The 27,195-nt window shown below is 55.1% G+C and overlaps 1 protein-coding gene across 2 annotated transcripts in view; it reads left to right on the forward strand.

The window, feature by feature from the left end:
- The window catches only part of TUNAR (transmembrane neural differentiation associated intracellular calcium regulator), a 34,942-nt gene extending 22,835 nt beyond the window's left edge, over nt 1-12,107 (forward strand). For both annotated transcript variants that reach the window (XM_081102179.1, XM_081102178.1), the window contains exon 2: nt 9,799-12,107. In XM_081102179.1, the coding sequence (XP_080958305.1) occupies nt 9,799-9,984 (186 nt within the window). In that variant the 3' untranslated portion in view covers nt 9,985-12,107. The remainder of the gene's footprint in view (nt 1-9,798) is intronic.
- The last annotated feature ends 15,088 nt before the right edge of the window (nt 12,108-27,195 follow it).

Here is a 27,195-nt window from a genome sequence, read left to right on the forward strand (position 1 = left end):
CCTCAGGAGCTCACGGCTTTGTGGGGAAAGGCCCAGGTGATGGGTGGTGACGGGACAGGGCAGGAGATGCTCGGAGGTGGTCTGCAGCAGGCCTCTGACATCCAGACACCGGGGCACCTGGAGGTGCTGCCAACCAGGCAGAGGCTGGAAGGAGGAGCAGTAGGCGTCCAAGCCAGGAAGAGAGAGTGAGCAAATGCAGTGTGGTTAGGGAGCATGGAGGCGGGGTGCACATAGGATATAGTGGGGGGTGGCATGGGCGTGAGCAGGCAATGGCCAGGAGACCAGCAATGTCAGCGAGCAGAATCGGCTACGGGGTTTAATCCTGACCCAATTTGTGATGAGTCCTTGGTTCTAGTCACTGCTCTATCCCTGGTACCTGTGGGTGTTCTTGTGGGTGCCTGGTACGTGTGGGTGTGCGGTAATTATCTTGAGTCTCAATTCCTGGTCTCTGAAATGGAAATAGCACTTACTTCTGTCTGTGCTGCTGCTGGTGTGTCCCAGTGTTCTAGAACAGAGCCTGTCGCACAGTAGGTGCTCAATGAATGTGTTCTAGAACAGAGCCTGTCGCACAGTAGGTGCTCAGTGAATGTGTTCTAGAACAGAGCCTGTCGCACAGTAGGTGCTCAGTGAATGTGCTCTAGAACAGAGCCTGTCGCACAGTAGGTGCTCAGTGAATGTGTTCTAGAATAGAGCCTGTCGCACAGTAGGTGCTCAGTGAATGTGACCCGAGGGGCTGGCTGGCTGGCGATGCAGTGCTGGGCCACACCCTGCACTTGCTCATGAGCTGCTGGATGGTCCCCAGCAGGTGTAGCTGGGAAAGTAGCTCCTGGTCACATGGCAACAGGCATGTGCGGAGCCATATCCAGCACATGGCAGCGGTTGATGAGAGATAGCTGTTTGTTATTAATAACTAGAGACCTGGTGCACAAAATTCATGCACGGGTAGGGTCCCTAGGCCTGGTCGGCGATCAGGGCCAATCTGTGGGGCGACTGGCAGAGCAATCGGTGGGGGGTGGCCGGCTGGCACCAGCTTTGTCCGGCCTGGCACCACCTGCTTGCTGGCCCAGCCCCCCACTGGCACATGCCTTTGGGGGCCTGCGGCCTGGGGGCAGCTCCTGTGTTGTGCATCTGCCCCCTGGTGATCAGTGTGCATCATAATGATGGGTCATTCCACCGGTCATTCCGCCATTCAGTCTATTTGCATATTAGGCTTTTATTATGTAAGATAGTAACTGTGAGCCTCTGTCTAGCAGGCTGTTCACTGGTGGTCTCTCATAGAGGCTCTGGGAGGAAATTCCAGGCCCAGTGCTGCCCTGGCAGCCATCTCCCTTGAGTCACCATCTAGTGATGGCCAGGCCATACTGTGGCCACCAGGTGGGGCATGGGCACACGTGGAGGAGTGTGTCCCCTGGGGACCTCTTGCCAAGCCCCTGCCGAGGAGCCCCTGGGTGCCAGGTGCCTGTCCGGGGGGGAGAGGCCCCGGCAGGCTTCCTGAGGCCTTGCTGTGGGACGCTGGCAGAGCTGGGGGACACCCTGTCCAGGCACTCACCTTGGAGAGAAGGTGACCAGCGTTTACTCGCTGTGGTCTGATTTGAGGAGTGAAGTGGGTTTTTAAAAGGCTGACGAAGAATCTCACGCATATAAGAGAGTATAAATAGTGAGTGTGCACAGTGGGGAAATAAATATGAAACAAACACCTGCATCGCCGTTGCCTCTTCTGAATAAATGTGAATAAATTCCAGAATCCCTTGCCTGGTTTCCATGAGCCCCTGCTCTGGTCTCCTCTACCGCCTGCAGCCTCAGCGCTTCCCACACTCAGCGCTGCTTCCTGGCCCAGACTGCCTTCTGCACACGCACTGTCTCTGCACCTGTCACCCAGTCAGGGTGCCCTTCCTCTGTCACCATCGGCCGCACGAGTCCTGCTAGCCTAAAGGTCTCAGCTTAAATCACCCCCTCCCCCTCCTCCAGGGACAGGTCCCTGCGTGGCCTCCCAGGAGGTCCGGACGCCCACAGTGCCCTGGGCTCACCTCACCAGAGTGCCCTGTTTGCCTTTTCCCTTTGCTGGGCCCCGAGGTCCGTGAGGACAGGCCTGGTCTGCTCAGTGCGCAGTGGGGCTCGGCTCAGGGTGCCCGGGGTGTTCACTGGAACCCGGGCCTCCCCCGGTTCCCCGGGGACGCTGTTTCAGGCGACCACTGAGGTCTCTTCTCCAGGGAGCAGGTGGTGCTACCTTGATGCGCCAGCATCATCCACGCAGGTGGCTCCTGGCGTTTCTGAATTTCCAGGCAGGAGCTCATCCTTGCACATAAGATGGGAATGAACCTTCCTCGCCAGAGCCCTGGAATTACACTTGAGCCTGAGCCGCTCCAGAGTCAGCGAGTGGTGGAGAGCATTGGGGGGAGTCGCCCCGCCCCCTGGCCTTGACCACGTGGTCCCTTCAGCACACGCAGGAGCCCAGGTTCTGTTCCAGAACTGACATTACTTTGAAAAACAAGTTTCTCCTAAAAGTAAATGACACCGAAGCCATCGTCTGTGGCCTGGACCCCCCTGCTGTGCACAGAGAGGCTCGGAGCCTCCGTCATTGTCATTCGCACGTGGCACGACCTGGCCCCTTCCAGCCCCTGCCTCAGCCTCACCCTCGGAGGGGCCGCCACGGTGATGCCGCCATGGCCCATCTCCGTGCACACCTGGCATCGGAGGCTTTGTTCTCATCGCTCAGTGTGTGTGAGGGGGAAGGGAGGCGGGGGGGGGGGGAGGGGGCGTTCTCCTTGATTTTAGGGAAACACACCCTGGAGCAGCGGTTCTCAACCTGTGGGTCGCGACCCCTTTGGGAGTCGAACCACCCTTTCACAGGGGTCACCTAAGACCATCGGAAAACACATATATCATTACATATTGTTTTTGTGATGAATCACTATGCTTTAATTATGTTCCATTTGTAACAATGAAACTGGGGGTCACCACAGCATGAGGAGCTGTATGAAAGGGCCACGGCGTTAGGAAGGTTGAGAACCGCTGCCCTGGAGGCCTCATCTCACTCCCCACACGTGATAACCGTGATAAACGTGATAAACGTAAAATAACAACCACCTACATTACAGGAAACCTCCGAGGCTCCCCTAGGCATTTTCTCCTGAGCAAGCGAGGCTTTAAAAGGTCTTATCTGCAACCCTCACGGACCTGGGTGTGAATAGCCTGCGTTTTCCTCTCTCATCACAGTGGGGGCATCTTCCTTTAGGTCACTTTGTCACCGTCACCCATAATGGCTGTGCAGCGTTTAGGTGGGCGCAGGCCCGTGAATTTCCCATCCCTGTGTGTTAGCAACCCCCGCTGGCTTGTTGAAGGAAGGTCTCTGGCTCTCAGTAAGCGGCTCTGAGAAATTAGGGTGGGGGAGTAACAAAGAGGGCCCTCAGCAAGCGAGCAGGGGGCAGAGGGCCCCAGGACCGGGCGTGGGTCCCTCAGACCAGACGTCTCTCCGCAGGGCCTCGGCCCAGCAGACCGACACGTCCGCCCGGGACTCCGCGGCACCTTATAGAAAAGACAGAGGTGGGGGCCGGAGGAGAAGGCGGCAACGGGATGATGGCGCCGGAAGGGTGCCGATTGGCCCGTGGTGGTGACCTGGAAAGCTGGTCAGAATCGGGGAGTGGGTCACCTAGACAACAGTGTGGAGGGGCGCACATTCAGGTTGTGGATTATCTGAAGCTGGGAGTGAGCAGAAGTCAGCCGGCCGATTCGACCCAAATACACATTGCTGTTCTCGGAACGCTCCATCCCCCAGCAGGCAGGGAGCAGGGGGCTTGGCCGCAGCATGAAGCTGCAGCGCAGGGGGTGGCCGCCACGCCGGGTGGTTCTCGGCAGCGTTAATGGGGGTGCTGCATGGGGGGGCGGGCAGCCTGCCCACGGGGGCTGGGGAAGGCTTTCTCAGAGCCACGTTTTCCTTATGCTTACTCTGATTTTAGAGGGGTCCTTTCAGGAGTGGGGCCATGGTTAGGAGGGGCTCTATGGACAAGTAAGGAAGAGGGGGTGCTTAGCTGGGCTCATGGGGCCTTGGGAATGAGCCTCAGTCGTCATCATCGTCATCATCATCATCATATCACAGTAACTGTCAGCCGTTCCGGTAGACAATTTACAACCGTTACTTTTAATCCTACACGTTAACTATTACTCCCCCTTCACAGATGGGGAAACTGAGTCTCAGAGAGATAAGGCTGCTTGCCCAAGTCGCACAGTTGGCCAACCACGGAGCCCAGATTGGGTCCCAGATGGAGTAGAGGCTGGCGTTGCCATTTCTTCCCACGAATGTCAAGGCTCCGCCGACTGAGGGGTTGAATTTTTAAAAGCACAGAAGCCAGGCTGGCTCCAGGCGTCTGACGGGCTTAGCCCAGGACCCAGACCCGTCCCTTAGCACCTTGATTGACAGTGTCCGTTGCACAGGGTAATCTTCGGAGGAAGTCGCCACACTGATCCCCAAAGGAGGGCATGGGCGCTGGGTCACCAAAAGCTCTTGCCCAGCAAAGGAAACCACACGTTGTAAAGATGATTAATTCCTTCCCTGCATCATTACTGGATAGATAGCAGAAGCCTGTTTAGAAAACGGAACGTCTAAATAACAAGCCCCCATGTACCCACCCTCCAGCCTAAGAAATACCATCAGTGCTCTTGGGGTCCCCTGGGCCCCCCCCCCCATCTCATCCACTCTCCCGCCCACTCAGTAGTACTCACTCCCCTGGCTTCTGGGTTTCTTATTCACTTGCTTTTCTGTGTAACTTCATCACGTTTCTATCTCTGAAGAATGTGAGCTGTTTGTGTTTCCGAAGTCCATGTAGATGGAAACGCCCTCGCCCCATTCTGCCTGCTTTGCCACTTGACATCCAGTTAGCGATGTATCGTGCCGTCTGTAGACGTCCGCCTTCCCGCCGCCGTCTGCAGTCCCAGTGTCTGTGTACAGGCCGTGGGTCCCGGCCGCGTGGAGGGCAGGAGTGCCGTTTCCCGCCTGCCGCTGAGGTGATCCTGCGGCCCGGGAACACTCCTGGCTGTGCGCCTCGGTTCACAGGGGCAGGTGTACTTCGGGATTGTCCCTAGAAGTGGGTGGCGGGTCACCGGGGTCTGAGCACGCTCCCCTTTACGAGGTGATGTCACCCTGTTCGCCAAAGCGACAGGAACGACGCTGTAGGCCTCAGCGCGAATCTGAGTCCCTGTTGCTTCACCGCCTCTGCCAGTGTTCGGGCTTGTGGGAGTTTTTAGCTTCTGCCAATCCTGCACACGTTGTGTTTTTCTGCGATTACTGAGGCTTACCTTCTCTGTGCTTGTTTGCTCTTTTGAGAAGTTCATGGGCAGAGGTTTTGCCCAGTTTTGTACTGGAAGTTTATTTTCTTATTGACTTGATACAACATAATTGTATGATACATAGAGTGTGAGAGTGTGTGTGTGTGTGTGTGTGTGTTCCAGTTTCTGGCCTAACTCTTCATTTACTTTTAAAATATTTTTTATAAAAGAAGTATAAATTTAATGTTATTAACATTATTAATATTTTCCCTGTAGTTGAGTGAGCTATTATGTCTAATTAAGATAGCCTCTGCCCCAATCTTATAAAGATACTAGAGGCCTGGTGCATGAAATTCGTGCACTGGGGGGGGGGGGCTCTCAGCCGGGATTACGAGAGGGTGCAGGCCAGGCCGAGGGACCACACCAGTGCACTATTGGGACTGGGGAGGGACCATGGGAGGGCTCCAGGGCATGTCTGGCCTGTCTCGCTCAGTCCCAATCATCCAGACCCCAGCAGCAAGTTAACCTTCTGGTTGGAGCGTCTGCCCCCTGGTTCCCTGGTGGTCAGGGCACATCATAGCAACTGGTTGACTGGTCAGCTGCCCCCTGGTGGTCAGTGCATGTCATAGCAAGCGGTTGAGCAGCCTTAGCATATCATTAACACATTACGCTTTTATTGGTTGAATGGACAACCGGACACTTAGCATATTAGGCTTTTATTCCATAGGATTTACTTTTTGTGTCTTCTAACAGTTCTTAAGTTCTCCCTTTCACAGCTGTCTCCAGTCCATCTGGAATTGATGGAACACTGGTCGGATTTCACTTATGTTTCCCTGTGGACCCAGTTATTCCAGCACCGTTTATCCAAACACCCATTTCCCCCCATTGACCATCAGGGGCCATGCACGTGTAGCTCTGTGTCTGTTCTTTTGGCATCATTGTCTGAGGTTTGACTACTAAAGCTGCATAATAATTCTTAACGTCTTGTAAGGCAAGTCCCCTACCTTGTTCTTCTTCAGTAAATATCTCGGCTATGATTTATCCCTTTGCACTTTGACATACATTTTACTTTTACCTTTAATTTTTATTAAGGTTAAAGGGGTGACATGGGTTAATGACATTACCAAGCTTCAGGTGTTTGGTTTTATAACCTGCATATTGCTCACCACCCAAAGTCCATTCCCCTCTGTCACCATAAATTTGACTCCCGGATGTACACGTTAGAGTCAGCCTGTGGAAACCGTGACTGGAACTGTAGCACTCAGCAGACCACTTCAGGAAGAACTGGTGGTTTTTAGGGTGTCGAATCTTGCACTCCATGAAGATGGTATATCTCCCTCTTTACGTAGGCCTACTCTTATGTCTGTTAGTCAAGTTTTCTAATAGTCTTCATAAAGCTTTTACACACTTTTGTTAGCTGTATTGCACTTTATGTTTCAGAAGCGATTGCAAAGGCTATCTTGTGAAGTAAATATCTTTATTGAGATACAACCTACAGACCACATGATTCACTTATTTTAAAGTGTTCAACGGTATTATATATTCACAGAGTTGTGCAACCATCACCAAAACCTAACTTTAGGCCACTTGATCACCCCCAGAGAAACCCCGTGGCCATCAGCAGTCACTCCCCACCCCCTGGCAGGAAGGGAGGAGGGAGTGGGTGAGCGGGGAGTGAAGGCGCGCACCTGTGCCGCAGGCTTTACGTCTGGCATTGCCCGCCCCGCCTCTGCTTTTCTGACTTACCTTGGGTCTGTTCTCCCCTCCTGTTCCTATTACTGTTTTTCATGCCAGCATCCCAGCCTCTTTCCTCCTCCTCCTGCTCTTCATCCTCCACACCCTGGCCAGACCCTGTTCCCAAAGACAACCATGTGCCCCCCGCTCTCCTAGGCACCGCTAGGTGTGGGAGCCCCTCGCAGTTCAGCGGCCCACAGGGTTTCTGTGGAGAAGCTCCAGTGGCCTCAGGCCCCTTAGAAACACGCTCTGGAAGGCAGCTCGTCTGTGGTCTGTGCGTAGGCGAAGTCCTCCTCTGGGCCCGCAGTTCGAGCAGAGTCCCCACAGCACACAGGACTGACCTGCTCGTTCTTGTTCTCCCCCCCCCCCCCGCAGTTCCTCCCCAGTGGGCGCTGCCTCGAGTTAACCCAGGGAAGAGGCTAATTAAGCCTGGAAGCTGGCAGCCTCCAGGCGGGCGGGCGCTCTGTTTTGCCTGAGTGCCCGCAATGACGGTCTTCTGCTTTAAGGGCAGCACTCATTGCATCTCTTCACACCAACCTGGGAGATCTATTCCTGGCCCTGCCGCCCCGGGCGATGCCACATCACTCCTCACCCCACCTTCCCTGAGTGCCTGGTCCGTGCGGGGGATCCTGCTGGGAGGTACCAAAAGCTTGTCCCCCCTGGAAAGAGGACAAGAAACAAGACACCGTTAAAGAGATAAGTGGCCCTGGCCAGTTTGGTTGAGGATAGAGCGTCTGCCGACCCAAGGGTCCCGGGTTCGATTCCAGTCAAGGGCACATGCCTTTGTTGCAGGATCCTCCCTGGCCTGGGCTCTGGCCAGGGCTCCTGCAGGAGGCACCCAATCCATGTGTTTCTCTCATATCAGTGTTTCTCTCTGTCTCTCCCTCTCCCATCCACTCTCTCTAAAAATCAATGGAAACATATTTTCGGGTGAGGATTTTAAAAAAAGAGGGGGGGGGGCGGGGGTGCCTGGAGGGAGACTCTGTGCAGAGCAGAGAAGGGAGTGGCTTGCTTTTGTACTTTCTCCTCCTGGTGCCTTCGTGCAAACCCTGGGCCATGGCGTCACCCAAGGGAAAGGGAGCAGATCTAAGGCTCACAAACAAGGAAGCAGATGCAGCCACTTGGAAAAGCCATGTACAGAACCCACTAACGCCCAACATGTGACGGCATGTGGCCCCCACACCCCGGCCGTCCCTCTCCCGGGGCATGTAGCCAATGGGACATTGCACCCATATACATTTTACTTCAAAAGGAAAACATTGCAAGCAGATGTAGAGTTCCAGCTCATGTGCATGCTCTGTATGTAAGGGGAAGCAATAACATTTGCAGTTTCCCTTGAAATACACCCAAAACAGAAGATGGACAGGCAGATGCATGGGCAGGACCCGATAAAGCAAGTATAGTGGACGTGTTCATTGTGGAAGTTAGGTGGTGAGTGTGTGGGTGCTCCCTGTACAATCATTTCAACTTTGCTGTAAAAATAAGTCCTATAGAAAGTGGGAGGAAAGGCATGTGGACAAGAATGGTCATAGCAGAATAATGGCCTCAAACCAGAAGCAACGCAACGCCCCACAGCAGTAAGATAGCCCCTCCTCTCCCTGCAGAGCACCGTCCCATCGTGTGGACGTGGCCACTGTCCGGACCACCGTGTGTCCGTCTGTCTCACGCTTGGTGCACGTGTGGGTGGCTTCCAGTCCTCCGCTATCACAGAGCTCCTAGGGCAGCGGTTCTCAACCTGTGGGTCACGACCCCTTTGGCGGTCGAACGACCCTTTCACAGGGGTCGCTTAAGACCCTCCTGCATATCGGATATTTACATGACGATTCATAACAGTAGCAACATGACAGTGATGAAGTAGCAACGAAAATAATGTTATGGTTGGGTCACAACATGAGGAACTGTATTGAAAGGGTCAGAAGGTTGAGAACACTGTCCTCGGAGCACCCCTGTCCCTGTCTCCAGGGGCGCAGGTGCAGGATTCCTCTAGACCGGTGGTCGGGAAACTCATTAGTCAGCAGAGCCGAATATCAACAGTACAACGATTGAAATTTCTTTTGAGAGCCAAATTTTTTAAACTTAAACTAAATAGGTAGGTACATTGTTATTAACTTAATTAGGGTACTCCTAAGGCTTAGGAAGAGCCACACTCAAGGGGCCAAAGAGCCGCATGTGGCTCGCGAGCCACAGTTTGCCGACCACGGCGCTAGGGTATACACACCTAGGAGAACAGGTGCCCAGCCCTGTTGTAGAATATGCCCTTCACCTTTCCAGGTAACGCCAAGGAACTTTCCAGAATGATTGTGCCAATTTATGCTCCTCTACCCTGACCTATCTGGTCTCAGTAAGTTGCCTTCTGCAGGCCCCGTCCACCCCTGCCCACGCGGCAGCCAGCGCTCAGAGGGGGCACAACAGTGATGCCCCTCACACACGTGGTGCACGTGCAGGTGTGACCCAGTGTGTGGTGTGTGCCATGTGTTAGTGTGACTGTCATGTGACTCCATTTCGGCTTCAAGGAAAAGGGATGAGCCAGCTCTCAATAGCGTGGGAGGTGCCCAGGCCAGACTCCAGGGCTAATCTCTCTCTGCCCGTGCCCGGACGTTCATCCTTGACATGGCTAAGCCACACTCCGCTCTTTCTCCGCGGCCAAGAGCAGCGAGTCCCAAGATTGGACCCATAGGTGATTGTTCCTCCCACCCGTGACTGAGACCCTGGCCATGAAACCACCACCCCCAGCAGATGGGCCCGGCTGTGGGGAGGGTGTCCATCAACCATAATCTCTCTGCTGCCTCTTTCCAATTGCAGGTTAGCCTGGGGAGGAAGATAAAGACACTGGCAACCAAGATGGTCATCACGAGCGGCAATGATGAAGACAGAGACGGCCAAGAGAAAGAGAGCAAGGAGGAGAGCGTCCTGGCCATGCTGGGGATCGTCGGGACCATCCTGAACCTGATCGTGATCATCTTCGTGTACATATACACCACGCTGTGAGCGGGCCTCGGGGCGGCCAGGACACGGCGGCCCCGGTGTGGACCGACCGGCGAGCGGACATAGCACAAGTAAGCAGGCTTGGCCGACCCACGCCACTCGGTCAAATGCACCTTCGAACTTCATAGAAGGTCGCCAAACTGACCCGGTCCTGCTGCAAGGAGTGGCCACTAAAGCACAATGAATCCAAAACAACTCCTTCACACAGCAAGGAACTCCGTGTCTTTGGCAGGGGGCCCGGAGGGACGGAAGACCAGCCTTTGACCCCGTGGGTGAGCGGATGGGCGCCGGAATTCATCGCCCCAGATCGCTGACCGGCACCACGTCCTCAGAAAGAGGAACAGGGCGTGGACTGCAGCTCATGGTGGGTCTCCCGGGGCCCGCGTTTCATCTTCGCTCCAGGAGCTGCTGAGAACGGAGAGCCACAGGGGCCGTTGGCAGGCATCCCATTCGTCACAAGTGTCCCTTGGATACAGGGGAGATAACTTACTTTCCTCCTTGTCGTTGGCCTGACGCGTGTGTCTGTTCATATCGAGGTTTATAAATATCTATTTTTAATAAATGTGCTCTGTTTTTAGCATGAACCAAACATTTGGAGAGGCGCCCCCGGATTCGCCGCGCTTCCTTCGGTTTTGTCCGCTTCGCCCCCTAGAGCGCGGACGTCCTGTTGTGTAGTCATCCTCGTCCTGTTCCTCTGACCTTGAGTCTTTTACCTTCTCTCTCTCTCTCTCTCTCTCTCTTTGGTCTGGAGGACATTTTCCCGTAATACCGGCCATGCCTCGGCTGGTGCATGTCTAAGAGCGTCCGTGGAGCGGCTCTGTTTGCTTGGATATAACTGACCGTGGGCATGCGGACGTGGGCGCTCCGTGTCCTTCCCGGGATTCATGCATGAGCAGAGGCTGAGGCACAGGCCCGCCAGCGCCCCGCGGAGGACTCCGCTGAGGAAGCGCAGCTGGTTCGCAGGGCGGCTCGCTGGCGGCGGCTGGGCCCACTCTCGGGCCTTCTGGATGAGATGGTGGTTTTAACGGCCATGTGCGTGAGAGGTGGATGGAGCAGGCGTGGCGGGGGGGGGGGGAGCTCAGCGGTAGGTGGGTGGCCCCTTCCTTAGCGAGCCGCCTGGGGTCCTTTTCAGAGTAGGTGGGGGATAAACGGCCCTGACTCCCCTGTGAGACTCGCTTCAGGCTGTGAGGACACCCCGGGGCAGGGGCTTTCCATGGGCACTAGGAGGGACGTAGCGGCCACCGCCGGGCACCCTGGTTGCCACCCACACCAAGCTGCTTCCTCCCTGGCAGGGCGGCTGAGTAAAGCGAAGGGGCCCGGTTCTCCCCGAGGCAGCCTGGCCCGGCCGCAGCCGCGTGGCCTGGCAGGAGGGTCAGCCAGCGCCAGCCTTGCCGGTGGCGAAAGCAGCAGCCGCCTGCCCCGTCGGTTTAAGGGATGCCCAGAGGTCTCTGCTGCCAGATGTGTCCCTACCGTGTGTGCCGTCTGGAATGCCACTCTTAGTCATTTCCTGGGCTCTTCTAAGGGCCCAGACTCCTTTATAAAGCAAAGGCCCCCGTGCCCCCAGCCCTGCTGGCGACTCATCAGGCGTCCCCGCGGAAGGAAGGAAGCTGAGGCCCAGGCAGCGCACGCCACCCGCCCACCAGCACTTCATAGTCCTTAAGTCGCTGGGATCCCGCAGTGACCCTGAGAGGGGGGCCTCCCTCCCACTGGAGCAGGGAGGCCCAGAGGCCAGGAAGCGTCCCTGAGAGCACGTGCTCCCAGCAGTGGGTCCGGACGCTGACCTCGGTTGGTCTGATGCCTTAGCCGAGGGGCCCGGAGGCTGCTGGGGAGAGAGGGGGAGGGTTGGTCACAGGACAGGGCCCTGGGGTCAGGATGGCTTTGCTGAGGGCCAGCTCTGCACACCCCTCTCTCTCCCCTCCCCACGAGAATAAACAGCCCCGGGAACTCCGTGGGCACGGGCAGAAGAGCACCCCGGTGAGGACGCGGGAAGAGGGGCTGCTGGTTGGCGATGGGATGGGGTGCCGGGGCGGGCGCGCTGTGCCGGTCTGTGGTTCTGGAAAGACTGTATGGAAATGCTGAACAGTGACAGTGAACAATAAAGGTGCCATGGGAAAAGCCTCACGCCCTTTTCCTTCCGCCTCGTGGTGTTCTCACACTCCGCCTCGTTCCTTCGCGTGGCCATACCCTTCTTCCTTGATTAAAGAAACCCCTCATGCGACTGGAGACTCTCATTAGACGGGAGGGGCCCTGTGACTTTGCCAGGATGCTCATTTGAAAATACTGAGGGGAAGACTGCGTGTGCAGTGGTCTGAACGGCTCCCCGGTGGTTCTGATTGTCCGCGTCCACGGGCTGGTAATAAAGCTGCCAGTTCGGGCTGCCCACCGAAGGCCGCCTCTGTCCGCAGCTCGAGCTCGCCTCTTATTTCCCTTCTCGCGAGCGGAGCCCACGAGCACGCCCTGGGCAGCTCGGCCTCCAGAGGCACCTGGAGGGCCCTCGTTCAAAACGCAAGCTCCCTGGAAGGCGGGTGCCTCCATCTCCCCGTCCCCCTCCCCCGCCCCACAGAGGGAGAAAGGAGAGGCTACGCAACCTGACCAGTCATGTGACTGAGTAGCGGCAGAGCCAGAATCCAAACTCTGCTCTCTTCCCCACCTCTGGTCTGTTAGGGTAAGTGATGCTAGCTGCGGTAACAGACAAAACCCAAGTTCTTGTCTGGACGACAATGCCACACACAGTTCTGCACTCGAGGCTGATTTTAGGTCAAACAGCCTAAGGAGGGAGAGAGGAAACACTCATCCTCATGGAAGATGTGCCCAGCAAGTGCACGTATTTGCTCTGAAAACGTTCAGTTGCTCAGGGGTCTAGGGGTGATCTCTTCCTGCTATAGACAAGGAGACTGAGGCACATCGAGGGTACGTCATTTGCCAAGTGAGCGACGAAGCTGGAACTTGAAGCAGGATTGTCTGACACCAAAGGCTTTGGATGTTGGCGTCATGTTGCTAAGGAATCCCACCAGCTGTTCCCCAGGACGGAAAAGAGGTGTCAACTGACCCCATGAGACTAGAATCACACACGCCTCCCAGGCAAGAACCTGGGGTCCCAGAGCACAAATCTCTCCCATTACTGCTTGCCTTCGTTGGGCCCTCAGAATTCCAGCTGGCACCCCCCACTGCACCCACAGAATGGACACAGCAGTGTTCAGTGGAAGCTTCCAGACCTCCAGTGAGCCCTTCCTTTGAACGGCAGGATCCATGGACTCGGTTATTCATTCATTCAGCACGTGTGGAGTGCCTCCTGTGTCCCAGGCCAGGTGGGAGGTCAGAGGCTCCCGAGAGGGTTGTGACGGGGTCTCCGGCTGTGAGGACAGGCAGGCAGGAGACACAGCGCTGTCACACACACTCATCTCTTTCTGCCACTGTCTAATGACACTGGGCTGGCCCAGAACCCGGTGTTTTTTATCTCAAAATTTCCTCAAAGCAAGGACTTTTCAATTCTTGGCTCCATGATTCTTTTGTGGTCTGAGTGAACTCCCTTCAACTGTTTGGATGCCATCGACGTTCATACATGTAGCATCATCCTGACAGCCATCCTCAGCTTCTACAATGTTTATGACACGTGGCATGGGCCCTCGTATGCCCTCTGAAATATTTAACTTCCAAAGGTGAGCCAGACCTGTGAAGAGCGGGCTGCAGCCCCGGGGCACTCTTAAAACCAGCCCTTTCGTAAAAAATCAAATATGAATAGGAGCGGCGAAGAATTCGCTGATGAGGCCGAGTGCCCGAGAAGCTCAGTGGCCCCCCTGAGAGGAGCTCTCGGTGCACCAGGCGCTCTGTAGACCCTGCTCTTCCACCAAGGCCACAGCAGGAGGTGCTGGCTCCCAGCACGGGCCCTGGAGCCAGGCTGTCGGGAGCTGCCCGCCAGCTCCATCACTCACTAGCTGTGCTGAATGGCTCTGGCTGTCTCTCCAGGTCACTCTCTATCCTTCCCCACTCGGCTGTGGGCCACAGCCACAGGCACCCTGACCTCTCATTTCCAGCTGGGCTCAGCTAACGGGGAGCCCCGGGAGAGATGGAAGGAGTGGACAAGCGGCAGGCTGAGGAGTTTACCCAGACCCCAGACCCCTCCCTGATGGACCACGATGGGCTCACCTGAAGGCCACATCTCTCAGATGCCCAGCTGTCCCTCTGGGCTTGGGTACCTACTCCCTCCTCTGCCCTAGTGGTGGCCACAGCCCCCTCAGCTACTCGCCCCAGGGCACTTAATGCATCATCACCAGTTGCTTTCCCTGACCTCTGCCCTTACATTCGTATTCAGTTTCATCTTATAAAATGGCCATTGTGAAGGTCAACAATGACCAAACATCAGCAATCTCACGTGTTTGAACCTAACAAACTATGACTGTATTTGCCAGTTTGTGTATGTTACCTCCTACCACAACCGTGACTGATACAGAAGATGGATGGATGACCTTGCCCTGGCTCCTTCCCTTCCTGTGCCTCCCTCTCCTTCCCTAGAAGATGAAGATGATGCTAGTGATGGTTCCCACTTCAGAGGATTGTTCTAGGGATGTAATAAGCTCATGTGGACAAGGTGCTAAAAAGGTACCTGACAAGTACCATGGGCTCCGTAGACATGGGGGAAAGGGCTACCGTTCACGTGATACAGAAGAGTCTGGAGAATGGACTCAGGACTTGAGGGCCAAGTTTCTGAGCAGGAAGATCAGAGCCTCTGCAGTCCTCCAGGAGAAGAATGGAAATGATGTATGTGCATGTCCTTCTCTGTTGCTTAGAAAGTCCATTCATACGTTCCATGTTAGCTGTTCAATTCAGTAGCCAGTGAGTGCCTGCTCTGTGGCTGCCAGGCACCATGGGAATACAACAGAGGGCCTGTCAGGGACCCTCATCCTCCCCACCCCCATCTCTTGGGCGGGATGCAGGCAAGGATGCTGAACATCGCGTTGTGGAGTACTAAGAACTGCAGAGATGAGGGAAGTCAAGGGCGACATGGAGTCCCAGGGAGCCCTGGCCTCAGACACTACCCTTCCCTACACTTCCTTTGATGCGGGGTATCATCGCGTCTAGGAAGCCTGCCTTTCATGCCCCTAGACCCCCGAGGTAGGAGTGGTGACCTCTGAGGACACCCGCAGCCCCACCTCCATACTGTCCTGGACCACATGTGTCTGGGCTCTCAGCATCTTCCCTCGGCTAACAGGGGAGCCCTTGGGACAGACAGGCCCTCCCCGAGAGTGCCGGCCCAGGATGCTCGCAGTGTGTGGGAGCTAAAATAACAGAACGTACCTGAATCAGAAACAAAACGGCCTTAAAATCCAAAGCTACTTGCCAGCCCAGCCCAGGGCCGGGGGAACCTCTACCAGCCACACACAAACAAGGTTCACAAGATCCACCCGACTCCCTCCAGAACAGGCAGCTGAGAATCTTTCCTCTAAACAGAAATTAATTCTGCCAGCAACAAATCACCAATGAGCACTCCAGGGAGCCCGTTAGCAAACCACCGATGGGGGTTCCTGCCCGTGAGAGTCCCACTGAATTCCTCCCTCTGCACAGCCATTGGCCCAGCCTGCGGGGTGGCCAGCAATGACGGGAGAGGAAATATTTCAGAGCCCAGAGCCAGGCTTCTCCACAGCCCACGGAAGCCGCTTCTCTTTCCCTTAAACTGGTGATTACAATACGCGGTCAACTCCAGTGGGGTCGGCTTCCTCCCCGCCCCCCCTCATCCCCACCCTCACTCCCACCACCCCCCTCCTGCAATGAGCCATGTCAACACGGAGGGATTTTTCTCGCTTTAGCAAAGCCTCTGCATAAACCGTGAACCTGGGGCAGAGTGCTTTCCCCCCACAGGGACCTGGGAGGTTCTCGACTTGGAATCAGAGTCAAATCCCTGCTCTCCCGGCAACCAGCCGTGTGGCCTTAGGCAAATACTGTTCCACTCTCCGGGCTTCAAGTTCAAGAAAAGGAGGAGAGGCTTTGGTGACTGAAAGAAGAAGGAAGTAGCCAGCTCCAGGACTGGCACGCTGAAGGCCCCCCAAAGTCATCCCCCACTTCCTCTCCGCAGTCTGCTCCCAGGCTCTGGATGGCCGTAGATAAAAGAAGGCCTGGTCTTCCCAGCCCAGACACGACTCCTGATGGTACACACCATCCGGGTCACCCCATTCCCCTTTTGTGACTGGTTCAGGAAAGAGCATTGGCCAACGAGACATGAGGGAAACAGCCTGGGGTGGGGTGGAGGGGCTCTGGGGAAGATAACCTCACCTCCAAAAGGGACACCTCAGGGGTGACATCAGCAAGATGGTTTAAGGGGGTCCCCCACCTGTGTGCCTCCTCAGCCACAGTCATTTGACAGCCATCCATGACAGAAGTGCCCCTGCAGGAGCTTGGGGTCCAGCAGGAGACTGTGATATCCTGGTGGGCCCAGGACCAAGGCCAGGGTAGCAGAATTGCTGACCATGGTCCTGACTACAGACCTAGAAACAACCTCATCCCCTTGTGGACTCAACCACAGCTCCAGTGGGCCCTGGTTCTGCAATTAACATCCTCCCACAATGGATCCTACCGGAGTCACGCCCACCTGTGCCCCGTGTAACGGGTCTGCTGACCTCAGTTCCCACTGTGGCCCCTAAAGTGGCCATGACCTGGCTCCATGCCCTCTAATGCACCAGTCCCATCCACTCAGTGACCAGGCAGGAGACACACCCACCAACCAGGACCCCACTGCGGATCCTGGAGCAGCCCTGTGACCTGGCTCCAGCCTCACCACCGCAATCCTGGAGACAACCTATCAGCTGGGGGGTCTGACAGGACAGGGCTTTACCTGCCAAACTTAGTCTATAAAGACTGGAAGAGATCGTTGATCCTCAAATGCATGAACACCGACACAAGCCTACATGGATGGTGAAGAATCAGGCAAACATAACACAGCAAAGGGAACTAACAGAGCTGCGGTGGCCAACCCCAAAGAAATGGAGATCTACAAACAGCCTGACAAAGAATTCAAAATAACCATCTTAAAGAAGCCCAATGAGATGCAAGAGACCATAAATAGACAATGAAATGAAATCAAGAAAACAATGCATGAGCAAAAGGAGAAGTTTAACAAAGAAATAGAAACCACACACACGTACACACACACACACACACACACACACACACACACACACGGAGAGGTGGGGAGAGAGAGAGACAGAAAGGAGGGGAGGGGAGGGGAGGGGAGGGAAAGGAGAGGAGAGGAGAGATCCCGGTGCTGAAGCACACAATGACAGAGCTACATTCAACAGAGAGCTTCAACAGCAGATTAAACAGGCAGAAGAAAGAATCAGAGAACTCAAAGACAAGCCATCTGAAACCAGCCACTAGAGTAATGGTTATGACTTCGTTAAAGTGACATTTGTTAAGTGGAGCCCAGGGTGCCAGAAGGGGAGCCACAGTTCAACAAGAGACCACAAGGGGAACTGAGGTAAAGAAGCACATTACTCACAGATCCTGGGGATATGCATGGTACCCCTCACAGGGTGCACAGAAAGGTCAAGGCCAAGGCAGGGTTCAGCCAGAGAGAGAGCAATAGGACCTGGGCACAGCCTTCATTAGGGTCTGTGGGTGGAGTTTTTTGTTTGTTTTTTCTCGGTGGCAGTGGTGTGTGTGTGTGGGAGGAGGGGAGGGTCCTATGCTACGTTCAGATCAGTCAATTCAAACAAAAAGAGCAGGTTTGGGTCAACTCCATAGGGGTGCTACCTAAGGGGCACGCAGGGGGAAGGTGCTGGGGAGCAGGGTGGACTGCTGACCACAGGGCTGTTGGGAAGTCACGTCATTTGCATGTGACTCTGCAGGCTGTTTTCTAGGACGAGTGCTCATGCGAGGGGCCAGTGTCAGTTTAAAGGCCCACAAGCCGCTTGGCCGAACAAAGTGGATGCTGAGACAGCTGAACTCTCGACAGTGAGAGAGAGAGAAGAAAGCATATGGAACCTGTGGGACACCATCAAATGAGCCAATGAATACGCATTCCGGGAATCCAAGAGGAGATGGAAGGAAGGGACAGAGAGCTTATTTAATGAGATCATGGCCCTAGCTGGTTTGGCTCAGGGGATAGAGCGTCAGCCTGAGGACCAAAGGGTCCCGGGTTCAGTTCTGGTCAAGGGCATGTACTTCAGTTGCAGGATCCTCCCCGGCCCAGGCCCTGGTCAGGAGGCAACCAATCACTATGTTTCCCTCACATTGCTATTTCTCTGTCTTTCTCTCTCTCTTCTACTCTCCCTAAAAATCAATGGAAAAATATCCTCCGGCGAGGATTTAAAAAAAAAAAGGTTTAAAAAAAATTATTGCTGTAAACTTCTCAAATCTTGGGAGGGATATGAACATTTAAATACCTTCAGCTCAAAGGACCCCAAGCAAGGTCAACCCATCAGGTTGTCAAAAGGCCAAATGGACACCGCAGAGGGAGTGTGTGAATGTAGAGGTGTTCCTGTTACTGGGTGTTGGTGTCTTCCTGCGATGTCTGGGGGAGCTCAGCCATCTTGTGACCATGAGGGCTACGCTCGAGAACAAGGCCAGCGGAGATGATGGAGTAGATGCTGGAGGAGAAGGAGGGAAAGGACCTGGAGATGTCGTGAGCCTCTGACTCCAGCAATGCTGACTCCTCCCGAGTTCTGGCTCCACTCTAACGTCTGGTTATGTGAAATGACTCGTGACCTTTGTTGTGTGCGCCACTCTTGATGGGGTCATCTATCATAGGCAGCTGAAATTTCTTAATGAGAACACCCACCAAGAATGGGAGAGCAGGCTCGTGCCATAATTTATCATGGGAATCTCATCCCTCTCTCTACCCACAAGCCAGCAGCCAGCAAATCGCTTATGTACACCTCCTAGGCCTGCATAGCTAGCTGTCTCGGGGTTAACAATGTCATATAAATATATTTTTTAAAAGATACCAGGACATTTTTCTTCTCAAGTTATTTTAAATCCAAAACACAAAATACAACCATGATGATGAGGATATTTGAGCTGGTTAGGACCCTGAGTTGCAGACGAGAGGGCCCACTCTGTCCAGTTTAAGTGGGAGTGGAGCTCATAGGCCATTAGGAGCTCCTAGGAGCGCCCAGAGAGCCAGAGCCTGGGGTCTGGAGGCCACGTGTCCAGCAACAGAATCCACATCCGCCCCTGTGCTGAGGCCGCACGGCCACTGGGCCAGGCCTCACAGATGCTGCGAGCAGGACGCAGCTGCTGTGTCCTTGGGCTCTGCTGGCTCTGAGATCCGGCTGTTCCCTCTGCTCCTGCCCTTCGCCGTCCTCACCAGGAAAGGATTCGTGTGGGGTCTGTTTCCTAGGACTCTTCCTTCTGAATCAAAACCTTGCAGGGATGCCTCTGGTGGTCCCAGTCCAGGCAACATTCTCAGCTTCAAGAATAGGTGGGGCCCTGGCCAGTTTGGCTCAGTGGACAGAGCATCAGCCTGCGGCCCAAAGGGTCCCAGTTCGATTCCAGTCAAGGGCACGTACCTTGGTTGCAGGCTCCTCCCCTGCCTGGGCCCTGATCAGGGCACATGCAGGAGGCTACCAATTGGTGTGTTTCTCTCACATCAATATTTCTCTCTGTCTTTCCCTCTCTCTCCCACTTTCTCTAAAAATCAATGGAAAAAATATCCTTGGGTAAGGATGAAAAATAAATAAATAAATAAATAAAAGCAAGTGCTAGTCATCATTATTTAAAAAAATAATAATAGCTAGGAAATTGACGTCTGGCTTCTACTTGGGGAATAGACTCAAAATATGGCAATTAGTACTGCAAATACAGGAAAAGTGCTCTGACATGTTGGCTTATAGGACCAAGAACCCCTATCCCATCTACTCAGAACTTTGATTTAACTGGAATACTCCCTCTGGATGAGCTGACAGTCGGGGCTGGGGGGGCTTATATGCCAACTTCAGGGATAGTAAGTGGTTGGGTCCCCTGACTGGACATCTGAAGACCCCAGTTGATATCCTGCCTTCTTCACTACACAGCTGGGACCAAGTAACTTCTGGACCATTAACGGTGACCCAGGGAGCTCCCCTGAGACTCACAGGAGTCAGCCTTCTGCCTCGGGACCCCAGGCCCTCCTGCTTCCTGACCCGGCTCAGAGTCGGGGAACTGGGGTTCAGTCTGGGCTTGGCCACCAATTGTCTGGATGACCTTGAGAATGTCACAGAACCTTTTTGGGTCTCAGTGTCCACATCCTTTTAGAAAATAGGTGTTTATTGATTTTAGAGAGAGAGGAATGGAGAGCGAGAGAGAGATAAAAACATTGATGAGAGAGAACCATAGATCAACTGCCTTCTGCACGCCCACTCCTGGGGATCAAGCCCAAAACCTGGGCATGTGCCCTGACCGGAATCGAACCAGGGACATCTTGGTTCATGGGCTGACACTCAACCACTGAGCCACACCAGCCGAGCTCCACACCCTTTACAAAAAATATTGTCACATCATAACTCTCCAGAGCATCTCTGTTCTGTCGCAGTAAGTCCCTGTTCAGTGGTGTCCTCAGGACGCCTCATGCTCGGCACTAGTGAATGTGCACTAAATACATCCCAAGTTCAGAGTGACCGAGACCTGTTTGCAAACAGAGTACCATGGCAACAACACCTTCTTCTTTTGCTGTTTTGTTGTTGTTAATCCTCACCTGGGGATATTTTTCCATTGATTTTTAGAGAGAATGGAAGGGATGGGGAGAGACAGAGAGAGAGAAACATCAATTGGTTGCCTCCCACATGCACCCTGACCAGGGGCAGGAATTGAGCCTACAGCAGAGGTAAGTGCCCTTGGCCAGAATCAAACCTGGGACCCTTCAGTTCATGGGCCAACACTCTATCCACTGAGACAAACCAGCAACAGCAACAACACCTTCTAATGCAACAATCTCTCCCCCAGAGACGTGCCATGGACCAGTGGAAGGCAGCTGCCCAGCGGATTCATCTCCTGTCTTCCCAGGGTGCCAGGGATGCCAGCTCTGTCAGTCCTGGCCCCTGCCAGTCCGTGTACAACACCACGCTCTGCTCACCTCCACCAGATCCACACTGGCTCCAGTGAAAGGCGTGACCTTTATCTCTCACCCTGGGAAACCCACGCCCAGTCTCTGAGGGAGAGATCACGAAGACTCACTCCTCCATTCCCACTTTCGGGACGAGGGCGCAGCCTTCCCAGGCCCCGCCAGGCCCAGCCCATGGTGGAGCAGAGGAGTTTGCACCGACATGTGTGTTTGATGGTGGACGAGCTTTTGGCACTCTTTCCCAGCCTCAGTTTCCTGTTCCTGTAAAATGAGCATTTAAAAGAGTTAGCCACAAAGAATTAGCAAGTGAATATGTACAGAAACTCCTAGCCAGTGCCAGCACTTAGTAGGTCCTCAGGGAGGGGAACTTCCCTTTTTTTTAAGCCACTGTATTTTTAAATACAGTACATTCTCTTTTTTAAAAAATATGATTTCAGAGAGGAAGGGAGAGAGAGATAGAAACATCAATGATGAGAGAGAACCATTGATCGGCTGCCTCCTGCACGACCCACAGTGGGGATTGAGCCCGTAACCCAGGCATGTTTCCTTGACCTGAATCAAGCCCGGGACCCTTTCATCCTCAGGCCGATGCTCTATCCACTGAGCCACACTTGTTACCTGACTCCCCTCTCTCTGCCGGAGGCTCCCAAGGGCCCCACTCCTCCTCGATAGCCCTCCCTCCTGACCTGACCCTGGAACCTGGAGGCTCCTTCTAGCGCCAACATTCCAGGAATCCTGCCACCGAGCTGCTGGATCGTCACTGCAGTTGTGGAAATGTACTGCGCCCTCAAATCATGAAACAGGTTCACGCGGTAGCTGGATGATTTTTTTACAGTTTTAAAGGGGAGTTTTGCCCTCACCCTGGGCCTCCCCTTTGTTTAGTCTCTCTTCCCCACTACCTCCTCCCTATCCCTCTCCCTGCAGTAAGAAACTGGTCCTTTAAAACAAGAAGGAAAAAAGCCGCTCTCGGCCTCCTCTGGCTGCCTTCCCCACCAGCTGCTGTTGCCATGGGAACCCACAGGCATCGGCCTGCCTCTTTCAGCGCAGCCTCCTCCCCTGGGCGCTGTGTGTCTTTCCCCCGCCCTAGGACGCCCCAGAAAGACACATCTAGGGTTCCCCCGTTTGTCCATAAGTTCCGCAGCCAGCCCTCCACCCCTCCTGCTTTCTCTCTCTCTTACTCTCAAGGGGTAGAAAGAGGACCGTCCCAAACAGCCGACCCCAAAGGGGGTGACAGCCTGGATTCCTTCGCCCCACAGATGTCTATGGCTGGCCTGCTGCACGTGGGCGCTGAGCCCAAGAGGAATCTGCAGGCGCCACACGGATGAAGACAACCCCTCATTTTACAGATGGGGAAACCAAGGCCCAGAAGTGGGAGGAGACTGCTCAGGTCCTGCAGAGGCATGGAGCCTGTCTCGGAAACTGGTGCCCAGGTGCCAGGTGAGCCCTGTGCTTCTGCTGCCACTCGCCTTTGCCAACCGCCCGCTGCACGCAGCCCAAGCTTTCCCTCTGCAGAGGCAGCGGGACTCGGGGCCATGGGAGCGGGCGGGGCTGGCCCAGGTGCCCCGTGCCAGGCTGCAGCGGGGAGGTGGGCCCAGGCCTCCTCAGGTGCACCCCTGTGGCAGGGCTGAGACAGGCCCATCCTTCGATGCCAGCAGACTCCCAGGCATACTTGGACCTCCCTCTCCCCACCCCTGCGGCTCCTCACACGCAAGGCGGCCGCTGCTGCAGGGGGCCTGCTCCACTTACCTGCCAGCCATCTGTGGCTGACGTCACCGAACCGCAGCTACTCCCCCGGCGCCTCTGCTTATTAAACACACAGGCCTCCTCCTCTCCTGCACCGTTAAGGGGTTTGCTCTGCAGCACAGACTCAGCCACGCGGGAAGGCAGGGCGGGGGAGGCCGCCCACGCGGGAAAGCTAATGTGGAAGGAAACACCAGCCCGGGCCCAGGAGGGGGCAGGTTTGAGAGGCAGGAAGACACTCAGAGGCTCTGGTCACTTCCTGAAGAATCCTTAACAACGAGCCCTCTTTGCCCTTTCAGGGAGGGAATGAGACCGGTCCCAGGTGAAGACCTACATGGACCAGGCGCGGGTGCCCGGAATCCATCGTCATCGTCACGGCGGCTGCGTGCTGAGCACTTCCTCTGGGCCCTGGTCTTGGCCCAGCTTCTAATTCCAGCTTTTATATATTCATGCCCGGCCGCCTCGGCCTCTTCTTCCCTCCCTCACGGCCCTGCCCCTCAGGGACCATCGCTTCCCACTCTTCCCGCTGATTCTCCTCATACCCACGTGCACCCCGAGAGGCCATAGGGTTAAGCTGCTGCCTTGGGGGCGTCACCTCGTTGCTTCCACGGTGGATCTGGGCCTCTGCCACCGCCTCTCGCACCCACACGCACGCTTCCTGCCTTCACCTACCGACGGGTGATTTTGTCATTCTATTTCCACCAGCAGCCGGACGATGTGACTGTTTTGTTTTCCTTGGTGCGGTGGCCGCGAAGACGCACCCCTCAGATCTCCTGCTGCAGAAACGGAACTGACAGCCCCAGCGGCAGCCCCTCCAGGTCCAGCTCCTCGCTCGAGCGCGCCAAGACCAAGTTCCTGCAGCCCAGGCCTGAGCGCAGGTCCTTCCTGCAGAGCTGGCGCTCCCCGATGGCAACTCTGGCGGGCGGACAGCCCTCCCCACGGTCCTGGATGCCTGCGCCCAGATGCTAGCTGCCCCCCTTCTCTCCTCCACCCGGGCCCACCCTGCATGTGGCTGAGGCTCCCCGATTCTCTGACCCTCCCCTCTGTCACGCACAGTCTGCCCCCGCCGCCACCCCATCAATCTCTTAAGCACCTGGTTCCATCTTGGTGTCCTTCTTATTCAACTTGAACTGTCAATCATCGGTCCTCCCCACACCCTTCGTTTGTTGTTGTTTTTTATGTGCTTGTCACTCATTCCACCCTGGACTCTCTGGGAATGTAAATCTTCTCCCGTGGATCGGAACACACCAGGTGATCTATCGCCTTAAAGAGCCCTCCCGCCACCCCCGCCAGCCTTCTGCCCTGCCCCATCTGCACTGACCTCTCTCCACCTGCCACCCAGCTGACCTCTCGGACCTTCACCAGCATGTGGAGATTTCGCTCGCCGCTTCCTTCCGCTGCACCCACACTCCTGGCTGGCAGGCCTCACCCCCCCTCCCCACACCCCCCCTTACCCTCACCGCCCGCTCACCCTCTCTTTTGGACAACATCCTCCAGCCCTCCGCTTTCTCTCTTTCCTTTTCTCGCGGCTGCTGGCATTTGGAGTTGCGATGGGACCGCATCAACTCGTCCTGGAATTTGCTGATTTAACTCCCATCTTCCAATCTCCGACTTCACTCTAGTTTCCAGGAGGCCTTTCCTCTTCATCCTGCTACCCCTGTGGGCTGTTTCTTCCTGCTGTCACATCTTCCCGTTTCCCACCGTCTTCTGGGGGTCCCAGAGAGGTCCTGGTTGCAGCCTTTCCCTCGTCTTAAAGCGTTCTTCCTTACAACAGAAGGTGGCGAGGGCGCTCATTGCCACGACCGGCAAGGCGCATTGCTCGGGAGTCCCCTCCTCGCTGCCTGGCCTTCCTGTCTTCCGCGTGGCCTCTTAGTTGGTCTGTTTAATAGCTCGCCGCTGCAGTGGGTCCTCCCTCACCACTTGGCTGATCGGTAGCAGTTACAAGTCCTCGTTCAGAGCTGGTGCAAGTCAGTGGCGGGGAGCTTGTTGGCAGTGTGCTCGCGTGGGGCAGTTTCCTAGGGAAATCCCAGCTCTTTTTAAAAAAAGTATATTTTTTATTGATTTCAGAAAGGAAGGGAGAGGGATGGAAACATCAGTGATGAGAGAGAATCTTTGATCAGCTGCCTCCTGTACGCCCCCCACTGGGAATGGAGCCTGCAACCCGGGCCTGTGCCCTGACCGGGAATCTAACCCTGACCTCCTGGTTCCTAAGTCCACCCTCAACGACTGAGCCACGCTGGCCGGGCGAAGTCCCAGATCTTACTGTCTTTAGCTCCTATCTCCTGAGCGGACTACATGTCCCAGGAAGACCGCTCCTTTCTTTCTGGGCTTTTAGCAGGGCCTCGCCCGGAGGCCTTCCGGAAGAGACCAGATTGACAGCCCTTTCTCCAGATGAAAAAACCATCTTCCGTTAGGATCATGGGAGGATCAGTACTAATCATTTTCAATTTCTTCTTTGGTTTGAAAGCAAGCCGATCATGGTTAAAGAGGAGAATGCATTTCTATTTCAATGGTGTTATGCAAATTCAGTAAAATATTTTAGTCTGAACTAAAACCCGCCCTTGCCAAGCAAGCGTCTGGACTCCCGCTGTTCTCCGACCTCCTGACTGGAAGGTGAAGCAGTAATCAGACCCCAAGGGCCACACAGACCACGGAGGCGACGTGCCAAGGCCCGTGTCTCTGCCTTGACAAGCATGATGCTCTCGGGGCTGATTCCGACTCCTCTTCAAGAGACGCGCCCGAGACGCCTCGTCGGGGGGCTGGAGATCGGAAATGTGAGCAATTCACCCTCCCACGACCAGCACCGCTGAGTCTGCAGACACAGGGCGTCCTTCTAATCAACTTCTGCGGAGAATGAGAGTAAAAGGCGGACAATAGAAACGTGCCGGACTCAGGCTTACATCTGTATTATCCCAATTCAACAGTAATCAGTTTACTTAGAAGCAAATAAAAAAGATACTTCATTTAAAAAACAATCCTTGTTCTAATGTGTCAGGCAGCAAACTAAATTTTTAAGAATATATTTGTGTTAATTTGGGAGGAAGAGGGAGGGAGAGATAGAAACATTGATGAGAAAGAGAAACATTGATCGGCTGCCACCTGCATGCCCCCTATTGGGGATCAAGTCCACAACCCAGGCATGTGTCCTGACCAGGAATCAAACCAGTGACCTCGGTTTATGGGTCGACCCTCAGTCACTGAGCCACACCAGCCGGGCAGCAAACCAGCGTTCAATAAGGCTTATCATGTCTGTGATGTTCTGTACAGACGTGTGCACTTGGCGCTGCCCAAGGCAGACCCTTCTGCTGCTTTCCCTCAGGGTTTGGGGGGCCTCTGACTGCAAGGCTCGCTGGGTCTCCCTTCCAGCAGGAGCTTTGCCATCCCAAGTCCAGGACACCTCTCTCTCTCTCTCTCTCTCTCTCTCTCTCTCTCTCTCTCTCTCTCTTTCTCTCTCTCTTCAATATATTTGTATTGATTTCAGAGAGGAAGGGAGAGGGAGAATCATTGATCGGCTGCCTCCTGCACCCCCCACACTGGGGATTGAGCCTGCAACCTGGACATGTGCCCTGACTGAGACTTGAACCCTGACCTCCTGGTTCATAGGTGGATGCTCAACCACTGAGCCACGCTGGCCGGGCCAGGCCGCCTCTCTTCACTCTCCCAGGGAACAAGGCTCCCATCTCCTGCGGGAGGGGGAGGGGCACGCCCAGTGATGTGAGCGGCAGAAGCAAGCGGAAAGTCTGCTTCTGAGCGTTTCACCAACCCTCCTGTTCCCAGCCCCAGTCACCCCGACTTCCCTGCGCACGGCCCACACTCCCAGAGCGCCCGGCTCTGCCGCGCTCGCCCTGCCTCACAGGCCCCCTTGCTCCGGACTCAGAGCCTCCAATCTGCTTAGTCATTCACGTCTCCACCATTGGCTCTCCCGCTTCCAGTTCCAGATGCCAAGCTCGCTGCTCTCTCGTCTCCTTCTGTCTTTGGTCTAGAGGGCCTAACACTTCTTCAAAATCCCTTCACTGCTGTGCTGATGGGATTTCGGACGGGAGCAGAGCTGCCATCCTTAACAAGCCTTGGATATGCATTATTTAACAGAAACTACTGTGGGAGATGAGGCTCGCGTTCACACGGCAGTAAGCGGTGAGGGTGGGATTCGAAGCCAATCCAGTGAATGAGACACCCCTCGGCCCCCGGGAGCTGACAGTCTCGGGAGACAGGCAGGTAAGCAACCAACGGGGTGGAGGTAACAGGGGCCTGTGAGGGTTCAGGGAGGGCCCCTAAGGCAGCCAAGGGGGTCATCGAAGGCCCCCCACGAGGTCACCTGTGAACTGAATGGTGAAGGAGGAGTCAGACTTTGGCTCTTATACTAGTACCTGGTCTGTGCCAAGGACCAAGGCATCAAATTTAGGTTTAATTATTGATCATCCATCCAAACTAACAGCTAGCAGCCC

Source organism: Myotis nattereri (assembly GCF_964212035.1).
Source record: "Myotis nattereri genome assembly, chromosome: 1".
Taxonomy (NCBI): Eukaryota; Metazoa; Chordata; class Mammalia; order Chiroptera; family Vespertilionidae; genus Myotis; species Myotis nattereri.